General features: G+C 41.9%; 1 protein-coding gene across 5 annotated transcripts in view; it reads right to left on the bottom strand.

Annotated features, from left to right (window-relative positions):
- Positions 1–13773, bottom strand: part of kif13a (kinesin family member 13A) — a 34671-nt gene that overhangs the window by 11498 nt on the left and 9400 nt on the right. For all 5 annotated transcript variants that reach the window (XM_080471502.1, XM_080471498.1, XM_080471499.1 and 2 more), the window contains exons 3-17: positions 10917–10929; positions 8606–8666; positions 7620–7712; positions 6617–6797; positions 4904–4991; positions 4177–4311; positions 3945–4057; positions 3754–3865; positions 3426–3638; positions 3215–3325; positions 2998–3132; positions 1553–1683; positions 1197–1283; positions 929–1104; positions 293–512 (exon numbers count right to left, since the gene is read on the bottom strand). In XM_080471502.1, coding sequence (XP_080327628.1) covers positions 293–512; positions 929–1104; positions 1197–1283; positions 1553–1683; positions 2998–3132; positions 3215–3325; positions 3426–3638; positions 3754–3865; positions 3945–4057; positions 4177–4311; positions 4904–4991; positions 6617–6797; positions 7620–7712; positions 8606–8666; positions 10917–10929 — 1869 coding nt within the window. The remainder of the gene's footprint in view (positions 1–292; positions 513–928; positions 1105–1196; positions 1284–1552; positions 1684–2997; positions 3133–3214; positions 3326–3425; positions 3639–3753; positions 3866–3944; positions 4058–4176; positions 4312–4903; positions 4992–6616; positions 6798–7619; positions 7713–8605; positions 8667–10916; positions 10930–13773) is intronic.

Raw genomic sequence — 13773 nt, 5'->3', positions numbered from 1 at the left:
TTAAGATGGGAACCCCTGGTCAAGAAGTGCTTTACTATTGGATACTATTGGATTCAAAGTCTGTGCAAATTGGGCTTAAAGTTTCTACATCAACTGGTGCAATTTGCTCACTGGACAAACAAAACATGGACACTTGTGATGTCAAAAATTACTTATACAACTAAACCACTCACTATTACATTTGAAATCAATGTTTGATTTCAAATGTAACAGTTTCTGATTTAACGTTTACTAAGAGCATCCTCCGTTTCCTGTCACAGTTTGGCTCTGCGCTGCGCTCCACTCCACTCACCGTTCCTCCGTCCACAGTCGCAGCTTGCTGTGTGATGTGTGCGTCGGGAACGTAAGGCGGTCGCTGTTACTGCGATGGTGCTGCGGCGTTTTCTCCGGAGACAGCTGTTGCCGTAGCGACTCCAGCTCTCGTTCGTACATCATCCTCTGCTCCTCCAGAGCCGTCCGCTTCTCCTCCAGATATTGCTTCTCCAGCACTTGGACCACATTCTGCATAGGGTCTACATACATTTTGCAATCAAACACAGTTTTTCACAGAAGTTTACAGAAAAAAAATGATTAATAATAACCTCGTACATCAGTTTTTCCTAATTTTATCCTTATTTTAAATAAAAAAAATATTTTCCCACTTACTTTACTGCCTTGTCAAAGTTTGTGTACACAAATTCTTTGATTATTCATTGACTCCACCCCCCCCCCCAAAAAAAATTCCCATTTGCTCCTCTTTCCCAATCAAACACAATACAGAAAGCATAAATTTAATATTCATATTTATATTAATGGCATGTCAAAAACATCTAATGATATAAGAGTAAGCTGAGGATTTGAAAGCCTAATTGGGGTCCATACTGTGCGCAGATGTGGTGTGAAAGCCTAATGAACCATGTAGATTACAGGAGGGAGATTATAATCATACCATTGTTTCCCAGAGTTTTCATCATGACCTCCATCTGGGCGAACTCGTAGCTGTAGTCTTGCTCGGACGAGGCCTCGCTGGCTGTTTCCACATCTGCCTCGACGAAGCTCTCTCTGGGAGAAGCTCTCTCCAGCTCCTTCAAACGATCCCGCCGCTTTCGTTTAGGCAGATTGATCCTGCAGTGCGCCAAGACTTCCAATCAGTGACTTTTATAAAACCTTATAATTGTTGACATAACTGAATGTGGCAAGGACAAAAAGACTCGTACCTGAAGAAGTGATTGTTTCCCCATAAGATTCGGTCCCCATGCCACAAATGCACCAACGAGTCGATCATTGTTCCGTTCACACAGGATCTGCATCAAAGACAATCTTAGTTTTGAGGATGTCAAAGTCCATTAATATACTCTGCTTTCAAATTGGAGAGCTGTTTAATTGGAGGGAACACATGGCTCTGATATCAAAGTCAGGAGCTCAGATCATAAGATTCCTGTACAGTGAGGTCATGTGAAACACTCAGGCCCAGTCATCCATGAAGGAGCGAGACAACAGTGAGCTGAACAGAAGAAAGACAGACGGGGAGACAGATAGACAGTATGTCATAAGTTGTTGTAAATAAGCTCACCTGGCGTTCCCAAGGGGCATCAAGGTGACGTCACCATCTGGGCAAAGATCCAGGACGCAGTGCTCCGGCTGGATCCCGATCCCAAAAAGCTGGATGTCCTGCGATGTGTCTGCACCCACACGCGTGTGCTCCTACGAACAGGTGGGGGAAAGCTTATGGGAATTAGAAATAACAAATCTGTATGTAATAATATACAGTCTTTTCATTCACATTATTTGGCTACGGTGATAAAGTCTTCAATGCTTGGCTGAGTGAAGCAATTAGCAGAAGGTAATTGCCGAAACATTACAAGTAGAAATGCACTGAAGGAAAAGTCGCTCTGAGCGAAAAAACGTGTGTGCAGAGGAGGCGTTGTTAAACAAACATCCAGAGGATGTCCTATCCTGCAGTGAACTAACCCATTTCGCATTGCCGTAGTCATTCCACACTGATATGCCAGGCTGGTCTGCAGAACCCAGACAAAGGCCTGTTGTTCTAAAAGCTGCGCAGGCCGCTGCTTTCTCACATGCCTCTGCTCTTACAGGTCCAACACCCATGGCTGGCTGCCTCACTTCAAAGTACAGACCTGCCCTAACTGGACTCGCGTCCTCAGCTCTTTCGCTCTCATCAAGAGCCGTGCTTCAGCAATATGCTGTAATACCAGTGTAAGAGCGAATTACTGACTTAATGCCTTTTTGTGACAAATGATAAACACAAGTTTTAAAGTGAGCTTTTTGGCTTCTGTTCCAGCTCAAAGCCATTATGAGGTGTGGTAGACTTTGGCAGCCACAATCGTCTGAAAGTTTCAGTATTTGTCATCAGCAGCAGGGATTCGTGTCACTAAGCTGGCTCACCCTGTCACAGCATTCAGAAAACAGCTGTTTTAAAAAGAAATAGAAGACTTAGAAGAAAAAAAGCTGAATGTTCTGTACTGTAAGAGAAAATGACAGGCCAGTCGATTTACACATAAATTCATGCATAGACATAACTTCATATGTGAAATAATATAAAGCAGCTGTAATTGGACCAATCAAAAGATATTACATTTTGGTTGAAATTGCTTTTTTCAATTTATTCTTTGTCTACTTATTGATTGGCATTGCATTTTAGTTTAAAATCAGTACGCGTCTGTGACATTTTCAGAATTCAAACCATGTAAGTTTCAATATAATAACTGGAGTCAACTGAAAAGCTTAATTCACAGCAGATTTGACTGAGTGACTCATTCGCTGACTCACAAACACCCTCAAAAAAGTGACTGTCTGACAGATGTAGGTCATGGGACTAAGGTGGGACATATGTATTAAGTTTAGACCAGTAAACATACTCTTTTCCTATTGGCAATCAACACAGATATAACCACATTTGGCACAGATCGCAATATGCTTACAAAAATACCTATTTAGTGAAGGGAAACAATTGTCTTCATAAGAAAGTAAACAAATTACAATTTAAAACGGTATTACCTTCAGGTAATAGACCAGCAGCTCATTCAGGGCAGGATCAGCATTCAGATTGACCAGAAAACACTTATCTTCCCCCACTTTAATCCCAGAAGTCTCCAAAGAGATTCCCATGCTCTCCAGCTGCTTCTGCCGTTCCTGTGAAAACAGATAATAACAACCTGGAAATAAGACCCGCTGCAGCTGGTGAGTTTAAAGTCTTTGTGACTGATGTGCATACGGTGGCAATCTCCTCGGTTTTTCTTAGCTTCTCCTCCCAGGTGACAGTCATCTCTTGAATGAGTTTCTCTGATTCCTGCAGTTTGTCCTTCAGCTCGGGAGCCTTCAGGGACTGAGAAAATGATGGAAAATACAGTTGGAATCCAATGAGCGGTGGAGAATCTTGGCATGGCTTCACGGATAATTTGCGGATGGCCCACATCTTATCTCACCTCGGCCTGAGACAGCTGAACTTTGAGCTTCTCCACCTCCTCTCTGAGCTCTCTGATGATCCGAGCGTTGGGGTCTTCATTCACCACGGCGTGGTTGACGATTCTCTTGGCTCTGTCGGCATAACGCAGGGTGGACAGAGTCTCCTCGTAGTTGTCGGCTGCTGGACTCACCGTGGCTATCATAGCTGTCTTGCTGTTTCCGCCAAGGTTGTCCTGAAGAACCAGTGAAGGAAGCACAGCCGATCAACAAGCAGCAAAACAAATGTCTTTGAAAAAAACTAACTGAAATATAACATTTTTGTAAATATGAGTAATACGCGAGTCAGACCTTCAGTAGCCAGGTGAGGACGGAGTCTCTATAAGGCACAAACTTCGCTTTTCCTTTTCCTCCTGATTGATCAGCCAGAGCAGAAATGACACAGCCTAACGTGGTGAGAGACCTAAAGACACAAAAACACGTATTAGAGGTGTATCTTGTATAACATATTTTAATGACTTTCGTATTAAAAATGTACCTACTTGTTTATGTTGCTGCCTTCTTTGAGTCTCTCCCCGGCTGCTCCAGTCTTGGACACTCGCTCGCTCCCTGCCAGGTCAACCAGGCTCAATTTGCTCACTTTCTCCCCTGAATTCTGATTGCAATCATATACATACAGAATTTTAGAGGTTTACACGGACTCTGTGTTTTTAAGAAAGTAAAACAACAAAACATTGTTAAAAAAAAAAAACAAGAAAAGAAACGTGCACTGACTCCTGATTGCAGATCGTAGAGCGTTTGTGTGACAATGATACTGAAGACGGCGTGTGATCGGCTGCTCTCCTCATTCATGTTGGTAGCTGCAACTGTGCGAGATTTGTTCCCCTCCGACATCAATACCTCAATGTCCTGAAACGTAAAGAGAAAGGTAAGGACAAAACGAGGAGAGGTTATAACTGCATTTTCATAAAAACTTTGCTTGAAAGATAGATTAAACAAATTGGAGCCCATTTTGTGGGTTTTATGCAACACTTTTCAATGGATCGTTAGGATTACAGCGAAGCAGGGAGGTATTCACATATGGCCGCGTGCCATTCGATTTAGCTGGTTCACAACAGGCTGCTTGCCAACAATGTGGGAAATTCACTGGACTACTATCAGTGCAAGCGCTGCACAGAGGGACAGGGCGGAGACGTTTAAACTTAATTAAGGAAGGACCTGCCAAGGCCTGGCATATAAACTGCATGTAACTCCATGACTACATCCCGCATTAGTAATATGTATCATTAGAGTTTCTGCACTTGGGAGGATTTTAAGTTAAATGGTTTTTCCAAATGTCAGTAGGTGAAGTGACAACTGGGGAGATGATGTGGAGAGCTTTCAGTTGAACGTCACAAATCATTCTGGTGTGTATGTGAAACATGTGGCACTGCTAGATTCGGCAGGATTCAACTATGCATGTTGAATTAAATCAGGACGACAAGAGGTGTGAGACACACACCTCATAGTTGGTTACAGCCAGCTGAGAAAGGCCATCCACATATGGACCCAGGACCTTGTGCTCCCGGACCTTCAACGACTGCCGGCTCCTTAAAAATAGAGAAAGAGACACAATGTATGAAATACAGAAAAGGAACAAAAATATTACTTTGAATAGTGGAAACGACAACTCTGAATGAAGAAAATTCTGAACAGGTTTTAAAGTGCACATTGGAGTGCACATTTCTGAGCTCAGTATTTGCTCCTGCTTTATCATCACGGAGGTTAAAACTGTTCCTTCTAAACATGTGAAAAATGACATGTTATGGTAATTATACCAACTCTCTGAGAGCAAACAACCAACTGACGGCCAACTACAGCAGGCTTGTCTGTCATTTCAAGAAGGATAGCAGAATGCAGAAAAAGAACTGGGCATTATCTTTATAAAACTAAACTGTAACATGTAATTAACTTAAGGAATCATCATTAATAGATTAGGGTAGACCAAAAAATGTCTGTAGTGTGCGAAATGATTAAGCATCAGCTCCATCAGGAGTGCGTTGACCAAAAGAAACTATAAAAATATAATTCTTATCAATGGCTCATGCAATGCCTCTTAGTTATCATAATTCAACATTCAAGATAAATTAAACACAGGAGGCTGTGGTGGGAGTTGTGTTTGCAAAATGTTTTTGCAAAAGCCATATGTGGAGCAAATCAATCAAGAATAAAGTGCCTTCGGTCTTTTTCATTAACAATATGAGCGTAGATGATTATTAAGTGTATCAGGCTCCGATAATGCAGGAAACACAAGTTTGTTTAATAATTCATTGCATAGATCTGACAAAGATCTAAGTCATTGTCTGTATTTTCCAAGGAAATGCTGTTGTGCAGCATTTTAATTAAACTTAGTCACAGATTTGTTGTTTTACACCTGTTTGTTGCCAAAGAAAAATATTTTTTTTCAACCTATGAGTCTGACTCAGTCTGCATCTGTAGACATTTGCAGTGCACAGAAGTCTGCCCTGTCGCTCCTCTCTGGAGTTCAGATCACAAGCAGCACAGGCTGCTCTCCTGCTCCCGGCTTCTCAAACAGCTGAAGCATTCCCATTCACAGCTAGCCCTTCCTCTGTCTGCCAACACACATCAGACCACAGCGGCGAAGAATGCAGCAGTGTCAGAGGACGACACTGGCTACTGTTCTAGAGGAAATGGCTGAGTTGAGCTTCCTCCTCACATCGTTCTGTCCCCCCCGTCAGACTACCAGACACAACAGAGCTATAAACAGACATGCAAATCAAGTCGGAGCACATCACTGTCGGTGGTGCGGCTAGCGTGACTCAATGCTATGAGAAAATTATTTCTCATCTTATTCTTATTATTGCAAATGTATTGTTATTTCTGTATATCTGCAAAAACATACCGCAAAAGACTGACTGAACTGCAATAAATTAAGTTTCGCTGCACTCTGCATTCGCGCTCTGCAAAGTCAAAATGACAGAATTCTAAATATGAAAGAAAAATGCAATTAATCCACAGAAATTGTGTAATTAAGTCATTTAAAAATGGATCAACTGACCCAGAAAGAGCAATCCAAGAACAATCTCAAAGCATAGTAAGTTTAACTATTCGTATTTATATCAATCATATCGTTATCGCGATACTCATAACGACATTATCGCTGATCAAAAGTTCACCTGTGCAGCACGAACACAAGCCCACCCACCACACTCACCCTTTGGGATCCAACAGGTCACGGACTTTCTCATTGTAGATCTCCATGTAGGACACCTCCACCTTGAAAGTGTGAGCCTCGTTGGCCTGTTTGTGGACTCTCTCAAAGAGCGAGCAGCAGAGTCGCGGGATCAAACCCGGCTGCTCTCCGTTGCCCATCATGGAAAAGGACTTGCCTGAACCTGAACGCACAAGCAGACCCATGTGAGTGTAAAACAAGATGGAGATTCAGCCAGCTTAGTGTTCTAGTAGTGAAAGTGAAAACGTAAATAACATTTCGTTAATGATTTCTCTAATTTCAAACGGCTAATCTACATGATTAAACCAACCATTCTGACTGTGTAAGTGCATTACTGCTCCCAAATAAAGCCGATTTCAGTATACTGTGAGTATCGGTATGGTGTGTACTTTTTCAGTGTCGACAGTCGTTTGTAAAAACTGGACTGGACAATTCCTGGACTTTGTGATCTAAGCTATGTAATAAAAAGGGAGACTTTGGTGTTGAGCCAAATACCTTAAAATACAATAAGAGGATGTAGATGGTGTAATTTCCAGGTTTTATAAAGGACATTAGTATTGATTTCCATAAAGCGGGAAGATGTTTTAGAGGTTGATAAGTTGCATTTAGTCATTCGCAGTAAGCAAACGTGACCTTGTGTGAATTGATGCAACACCTTTTTCATGCATAAGGCAATAAGGCAGATTAATATGTGGTACACCACAGAAATGCCTGATTTGAAACACAGCCAGGGTGTGTCTCTGTAAGACAGGAAGTGACACAAAGATGCTAATTCTATTCAGGCTGAGAAAGGATATGCAGTGAATCACAATCAGGATCACAAAAACAAATCTTCCCATTGTGCCAACATTCTGCACCACACATCCTGACCCAGCCCAGCCTGCAAATCAACTTGTCTATATATGTAATGTTGAGTAACTCTACAAAAACTACGAGGGCGAAGACGATGTAATGCGGTATCGGTTCAGTCTGGATTTCTACTTACCTGTTTGTCCATAGGCAAATATGCAGGCATTATATCCCTGGAATGCATTTTCAAGTATTCCCTCTCCAAGGCACTTGAACACCACCTCTTGACCTTTCAGAGAAAGATTCAGTCACCATGGAGATGAAGGTAAACAGATGAACAACTTAGTTACAAAGGGCGACTACTATATGGCGTCTCCCCACAAAGACAAAATTGGAACATTAGCGGCGACACAGATCTGCAAGGGTCACTAGACAATGACCAAGATTGGGGAAAGGTGGTAGATTCCTGTCTGGTCGTGTGGAAAATGCCAATCTGTGTGCAGAAATCTCTTGTGTTGGTTGCTGTCGTGGCCCTGCTGAATGGGACAGCTGTTTAATGAGCTAAATAAAGCCTTTGCTCGAGCCCTCAAGGCAACCCTTCACTCAACAGACTGCCTTGTCGCTTCTGCACAAAGCATTACATTTCCATCACAAAATGAGAGTGATGTGACAAACAAAATATCTACAATGATTATGTAAATTTGCCTCAGATTGGCAGTAATAACCTTTCTTGTGTGCATGTTAGAAAAACTGTAGCTGTAACCCTTTTTTTCTCTGTTCAGCGCTCATTAGAGAAAATGAATGGTCGCTGAAGAAGATGATTTCACCATGTGGGCGCATGAGAACCGTAACACTCGTAGATGATTATATAACCACAATTTGAAATGCAAATGGTAATACACCGAACAGAAGTGCACAGTAATTACTTTCAAGACAAGAGATAAAAAACTCTATTCTTTATATATTTTAATCTATTATTCCAGATGCAAATATACATATACATATATATATATATATATATATGTGTGTGTGTGTGTGTGTGTCCACCATGAGCTCTTTTGCACGATGCAAACACTGGTGTTCCCTGGCCTTCAGCTAGTTATGAAAACCTATTTACATACCACACGACTTGAGCTTTTTTTTAAGCTGAGTAAAGGATCAACCCAAACTTCAATGACTCACCGGCATATTTGGGAACATTGGACTCGTCCATTGACCAGAAACAGTGGTCAAAAGCGAACACCTGCGGCGAAGAAAGCAGAGGGAGTGTAAACACACACACTTCTCGCACCTGTCCAAGCCTGCACACGGCAGCATAATGTGATCTCTCTCTTTATTTGAGGTTCAAACACGCAATTAGGAGTCAGTACCACTACACCCTGCTATAAATCTGCAGGACTGAGCCTGTCTGAGTGAGTAAGACGCAGCCTAACTGGGCAGCGTTCGAGGTAATGCTCATTGAGACGGCACCGCGACCGTCTGTACAAGTCCACTGTTCGCTGCCTCGTGTTTTGTCATAGCGGTTTGAGTTAAATGAATTCATAAATCAGGGTCAGCGCTCCCCAGAAGAAATTCCAGCACCCGGTGACCCTCATCTCCAAGGAAACGGGGCCATGGCAGTTCCCGGTGGCTCGGGCTGGCTGTACGCCCTGAGCACAGGGTCTCACGAAACAGACTTGAACAGCAGAAAGCCCCTGTATCCGCCAGGCACCTGCATGAGAGCTGCTGCATGGATCGACACAGAGAGGATGTTCTCTAAGAAAGCCTGCTGGCTTCACTTACTAAGAAGCCACTATGTCTCACAGGCAGAACAGATTCTCCCTTTGTCTTTTGCTAAATTCTCCTAAACTTATCTATTTAAGTTTCCATTTGCAGTCCGTCCCAAAACAGCGGTCTGCAAAATCCACTTCAGCTTTTACCAAATTACATATAAACCTACATTTACATTGATTTTATTCTAAGCTTTCTTGCACAGTCGAATCCAGTCAAACCATGGGGAGCCAAAGGGCTGTATAAAAACCAAATAACATGATGCAAGCCATAAAATTCCAATAAAAATAAATAGTTTAAAAAAATGAATTATGCCTGCACACATAAAAAAAATAAAAATATTTGAAATAGTTCTTCTTTTGACTATATAAGTGTAGACAGGTCTCCTTGTTTGATACAGTTCTTTAAACAATCTCCCACCTGTCTACCCATAATCATGTATCTTTTCCCTGAAAAAAGTCAGTATTTTGTCAATTAAGAAAAGGATCACAATTTCCTGCGACATGCATGGATTGAGTTTCGACTCCATCACTCTAACTTAACCACAGCTATCAATTAATCAATTTATTAAGGAACATATATTAGAACATAATTGTGATGGGAAACGATTACAATTCCAAAATAATCAATAGTTGCAGACAATAATGAGTTGCTGCTGTTTGCAGACACAGCACAGCAGCACATGTCACTTCTATGGGCTCGACAAAACACCTATCCCTTCACAAATACCCCCAAATAATTGAAGTCCTTTTCAGCCGTAACAGGCGCTGCCGGCCAGGGAAGCAGTGGTTGCACAGTCAGCATGGGAAGCACGGAGATCACTGAATGCTTTGAAAGCAAGACCTCCTCTTGTGACTTCAGACGAGCGAGTGGGTGCCATTCAGTGGAACAAAAGTGCCATCATTCTCAATTAGAGCTGGTTTGGTTACTTGGGCTTCGAGCTTTGCTGGCCTGTCTCAATCCTGCCTGAGGGTGTGACTACACGGCAAATCGTTCATGAATGGACAATTACTATTAATAAGCAGCACCGGTAATGAGGATTGTGAAAGTACAAAGCTGCGGGTGAAAGTGTGATGAACGTGATTGGGCAGCAGGCTTTGTCTGCTCTCCAGACTGCAAGCAGAACAATTTGACTGCCACTATAACTTTAGCAGACAGCCACGTGCTCGTCTAGCTGAGGGGTATTACGGGGTGGCTCAGGTTCACCGGCCCCAGGGACCATGTGCACCCGTGTCCCAGACTCGCGCGTTCCCTGGTCCAGCCAGGGGCCGAGTGCACCGAGCACAAAGCCCGTCCCTGGTGTGTGAACCGTCTCCGCGCTAGTCACCAGCGTGTTGTCAAGGGGGGAGGTGGGGGTGCACTCCAACAATGCAGCTTTGAATGTGCACACACACTGCCCCAGTGTCCGCGCTCATCCCTCTCTCATTGTAGGGCCTTTGTGGGTGTTCACGAGATCTTAGAGCGCTGACACATTCACACGGACATCTATCCGGCTCCTGCTGACCAACCAAACTACTAAAACACTCTCAATCATGTCCCTGGAAACAATGTCACAACAGTACATTGACCTGCGGACGATGTTTCTCAGCCCCTCGGGGGAAACAGTGTTGCTTGTGCTGTATGTCCTGCGAGTGGATGATTTCAGTCATGTGTGTTGCCAGACGAGTGAGAGAGAAGACATTACGAAGGGCTACTGCCAGCTCTGGTGCTTAAGTGTACATACCTTAGATTGTTTCCTGTTGAATTGCAGGAGCAGTCCATCATATAGAGAAGAAATCCACATGTCATCCAGGCGGAGAGACAACACAGAGAGGAAATAACGCCGTTAGAATTGATATAATATAAAAGAACAGGCTCAAACTTCAGTTTTTATAGCGGTTATCTCAACATTTTCTGGACAAGAACATATTTCTAACTTTCCCCCTCTTTTTCATTGGGTCCTCCCCCCATTCATTCACACATTGATTTGATTCATTTCCACACAGCAACACTTTCTGGTGGTAGGTGCGACTGTGATTGGGTTCATAATTGGGCCAGTGGAGCGTAAAGAAGGGAAGAGATTTAGGATTCAATGTCCCACTGACTCTGTTGAGTAAATAGCCCTTATGCCTGTGGATTTAACTCGGAGGCCAGTTCGGGGAAGCTGTGCTCTGCATTACCAGCTGCCGGAACCAAGTACAAAAAGGGCAGTATATATGGACCTATGTTTTAGAGGATTATTCTGTTAAATGGAGAGGGGATTCCCTGAAGTAGAAGAAACAACAGCTCTTTGGTGTTTGTTAGAGCCTTTACCAAATGTGCACAACAATTAAGACAAGCATGCTGGATAATGTTCTACACACATACAAAAACCACCACTGTAGTGCTTCTACATGTGCCTCAGGCCTGTTCTTCAACCGTCAGCAGATCTCTTCTGCAGACATCTCCTGGCACATAGACAAAGGTGGGCATCACCTTCACATAGTAACTAATACAGAGCGGGGTGCTTTAGGAAGTCTGAAACACTGCACCACAGTGTCTGACACAAATAGAGCTGAGTCACCAACAAACAGCGCACCTAGAGAGCAACATGACAATACCAAAAGCCCCCCCACAAAGAAAAAACCCTTTCTGCACCTTTTTATTCAAATCTATTGCTTCTACTTTTCAAAGTGATGAAAAACATCTGAGTCCGAGTTGATTTCCATCAAACTCAGAATTATGATCGCCTTCCCTTTGAACACCATATTAAGGTCATTATTATCTGTGCTCACACTCTTTATTGTGAAGGACACAGGAGAGAAAATGAGTAGAGGTGTGGAAAAATAAGACGACCTTGTTTGGATTTATAGCCTAATTCTAAACGTAAGCCAGTGACAATGAGCGAGACTCATTCTTAATCAGAGCACACAGCGACTGCAGGGGGATAAAGGCAGAGGATTGATGTATCACTGAGAAAAGCAAAAGGACAACCGGACTGAAAACAAACACCAGATACGGACATTTGATAATGAAGTGGGAAAAAAAACCAAAAAAAAAAACCTGTGCATTTATGAAGTGAGTGCAGCTTTGAATGTGTAACTGATTCTCTGCATCTGCAGCAAAAACACTGAGGAGTAACAGAGCTGCTATCATCGACTGTACGTCCAGATAGAGCGTCAGGTTCTGGTATGCTGGGAATGCTGAACAACACAATAGGGGGAACTGTCTCCAACTGGCTATATTTAGTATTTTTGTGGAGCTATTACTTCCTCATAAACTCCGATGTAACAATCATTTGATTACAAAAAACTGGGATCATTAAATTCTTGTACTCCCCCCCCACCCCTTTTATTATGTTAAGACCCACCCCTCAGTAAGTTTAAATGCATTAAGTTCCAGGTCTCACTCTCTGCTCTGGAAATAATCTCTCATGAAATCTGTGTCCTCCTTAGGTATTTTTTTACACTTTGCATTTAGAATAAATGGGCCTGACCCTCTAAGGTTTGCGTGGATAAAAACAGCCACAAACTTGATACTGTGCACACATGTAGAGGATTTGCACGTGATAGGCGAGCAAAAAAATTAAATAAAAACTCACTGTCGATTTAGTACGTTTTATAAATATGGACTATTGGGCTTGTGTACCAGATTGCACAAATACTTGTTGGGCGTTTATGCTAATAGATTAATGTACAACACACAATTTGATTTGCAATGTCTGACAATGTTTGTGTTGTTAATGTCTCATTCACGTCGTAACAATTCCACTAATATGTTATATCCATTTTCAAATTCAGTTCTATTAGTTGTATTGATGTTCAACTTTATGATTATAGCAGGTAATTGTTGTGTAAACTGAGACTAATGCATGCAAAACTCTCATTTCAATAGTTTTATTCTCTGAACACCAGCAAAAAGCAAGCAAACTAAAACGAGCCTGCTGTGACCTCTCTTATGAATTTGTTTATAAATAATCTTGTATTTTTTTTTAAAAAGAAACATCAATAAAAAAAGATGAAAAGGGCATTTTCTAATATAATTAGAACCAAATTTATAAATTGAGATATTAAAAAGGACTTTTATCAGAAAAAAAAGGAATTCTGCAAATCAGGCCTGCAATTAGCAGCAGAGTACTTTCTTTGTTAAATCAAGACATCAGAGAACAGAAACATTGACAAATACCCAATGAAACTTGGCAGAGAGTCTTTAAAGTTTTTCCTGCAATTGACATTTTTTATTATTAACTTTTAAAAGAAATGTTTCACTTTTATGTCTTTTAATTACCACCAAGTGTTGTAAACAGTGAACCACTGACTGCCACTGTTTACAAAGCAACCTAACATGTCATATTTTGACCAATATCCAGAGGATAATCAGTTTTGTGATGGAGGACTAAAAGCTTGACCATATTTACATTTTGGAAGCTTCTTAAAAACAAACTTCACGATAGCTTAAGACAAAGAGGAAAAAATGTTTTAGCCACATCTTTCTGACAAAGAAATGCTACCCGTAATACCGTGGTCACTACCATCATTATTCAAGCATGAAGCCTACAGGCTATTTGCTTAATAATCAGCACGCATGTCTAGTCAGGTCTCGAGGGCTAATGACGATGTTGT

This window comes from Lipophrys pholis (assembly GCF_963383615.2).
Source record: "Lipophrys pholis genome assembly, chromosome: 9".
Taxonomy (NCBI): domain Eukaryota; kingdom Metazoa; phylum Chordata; class Actinopteri; order Blenniiformes; family Blenniidae; genus Lipophrys; species Lipophrys pholis.
This window is presented reverse-complemented; position numbering and strand designations above follow the sequence as displayed.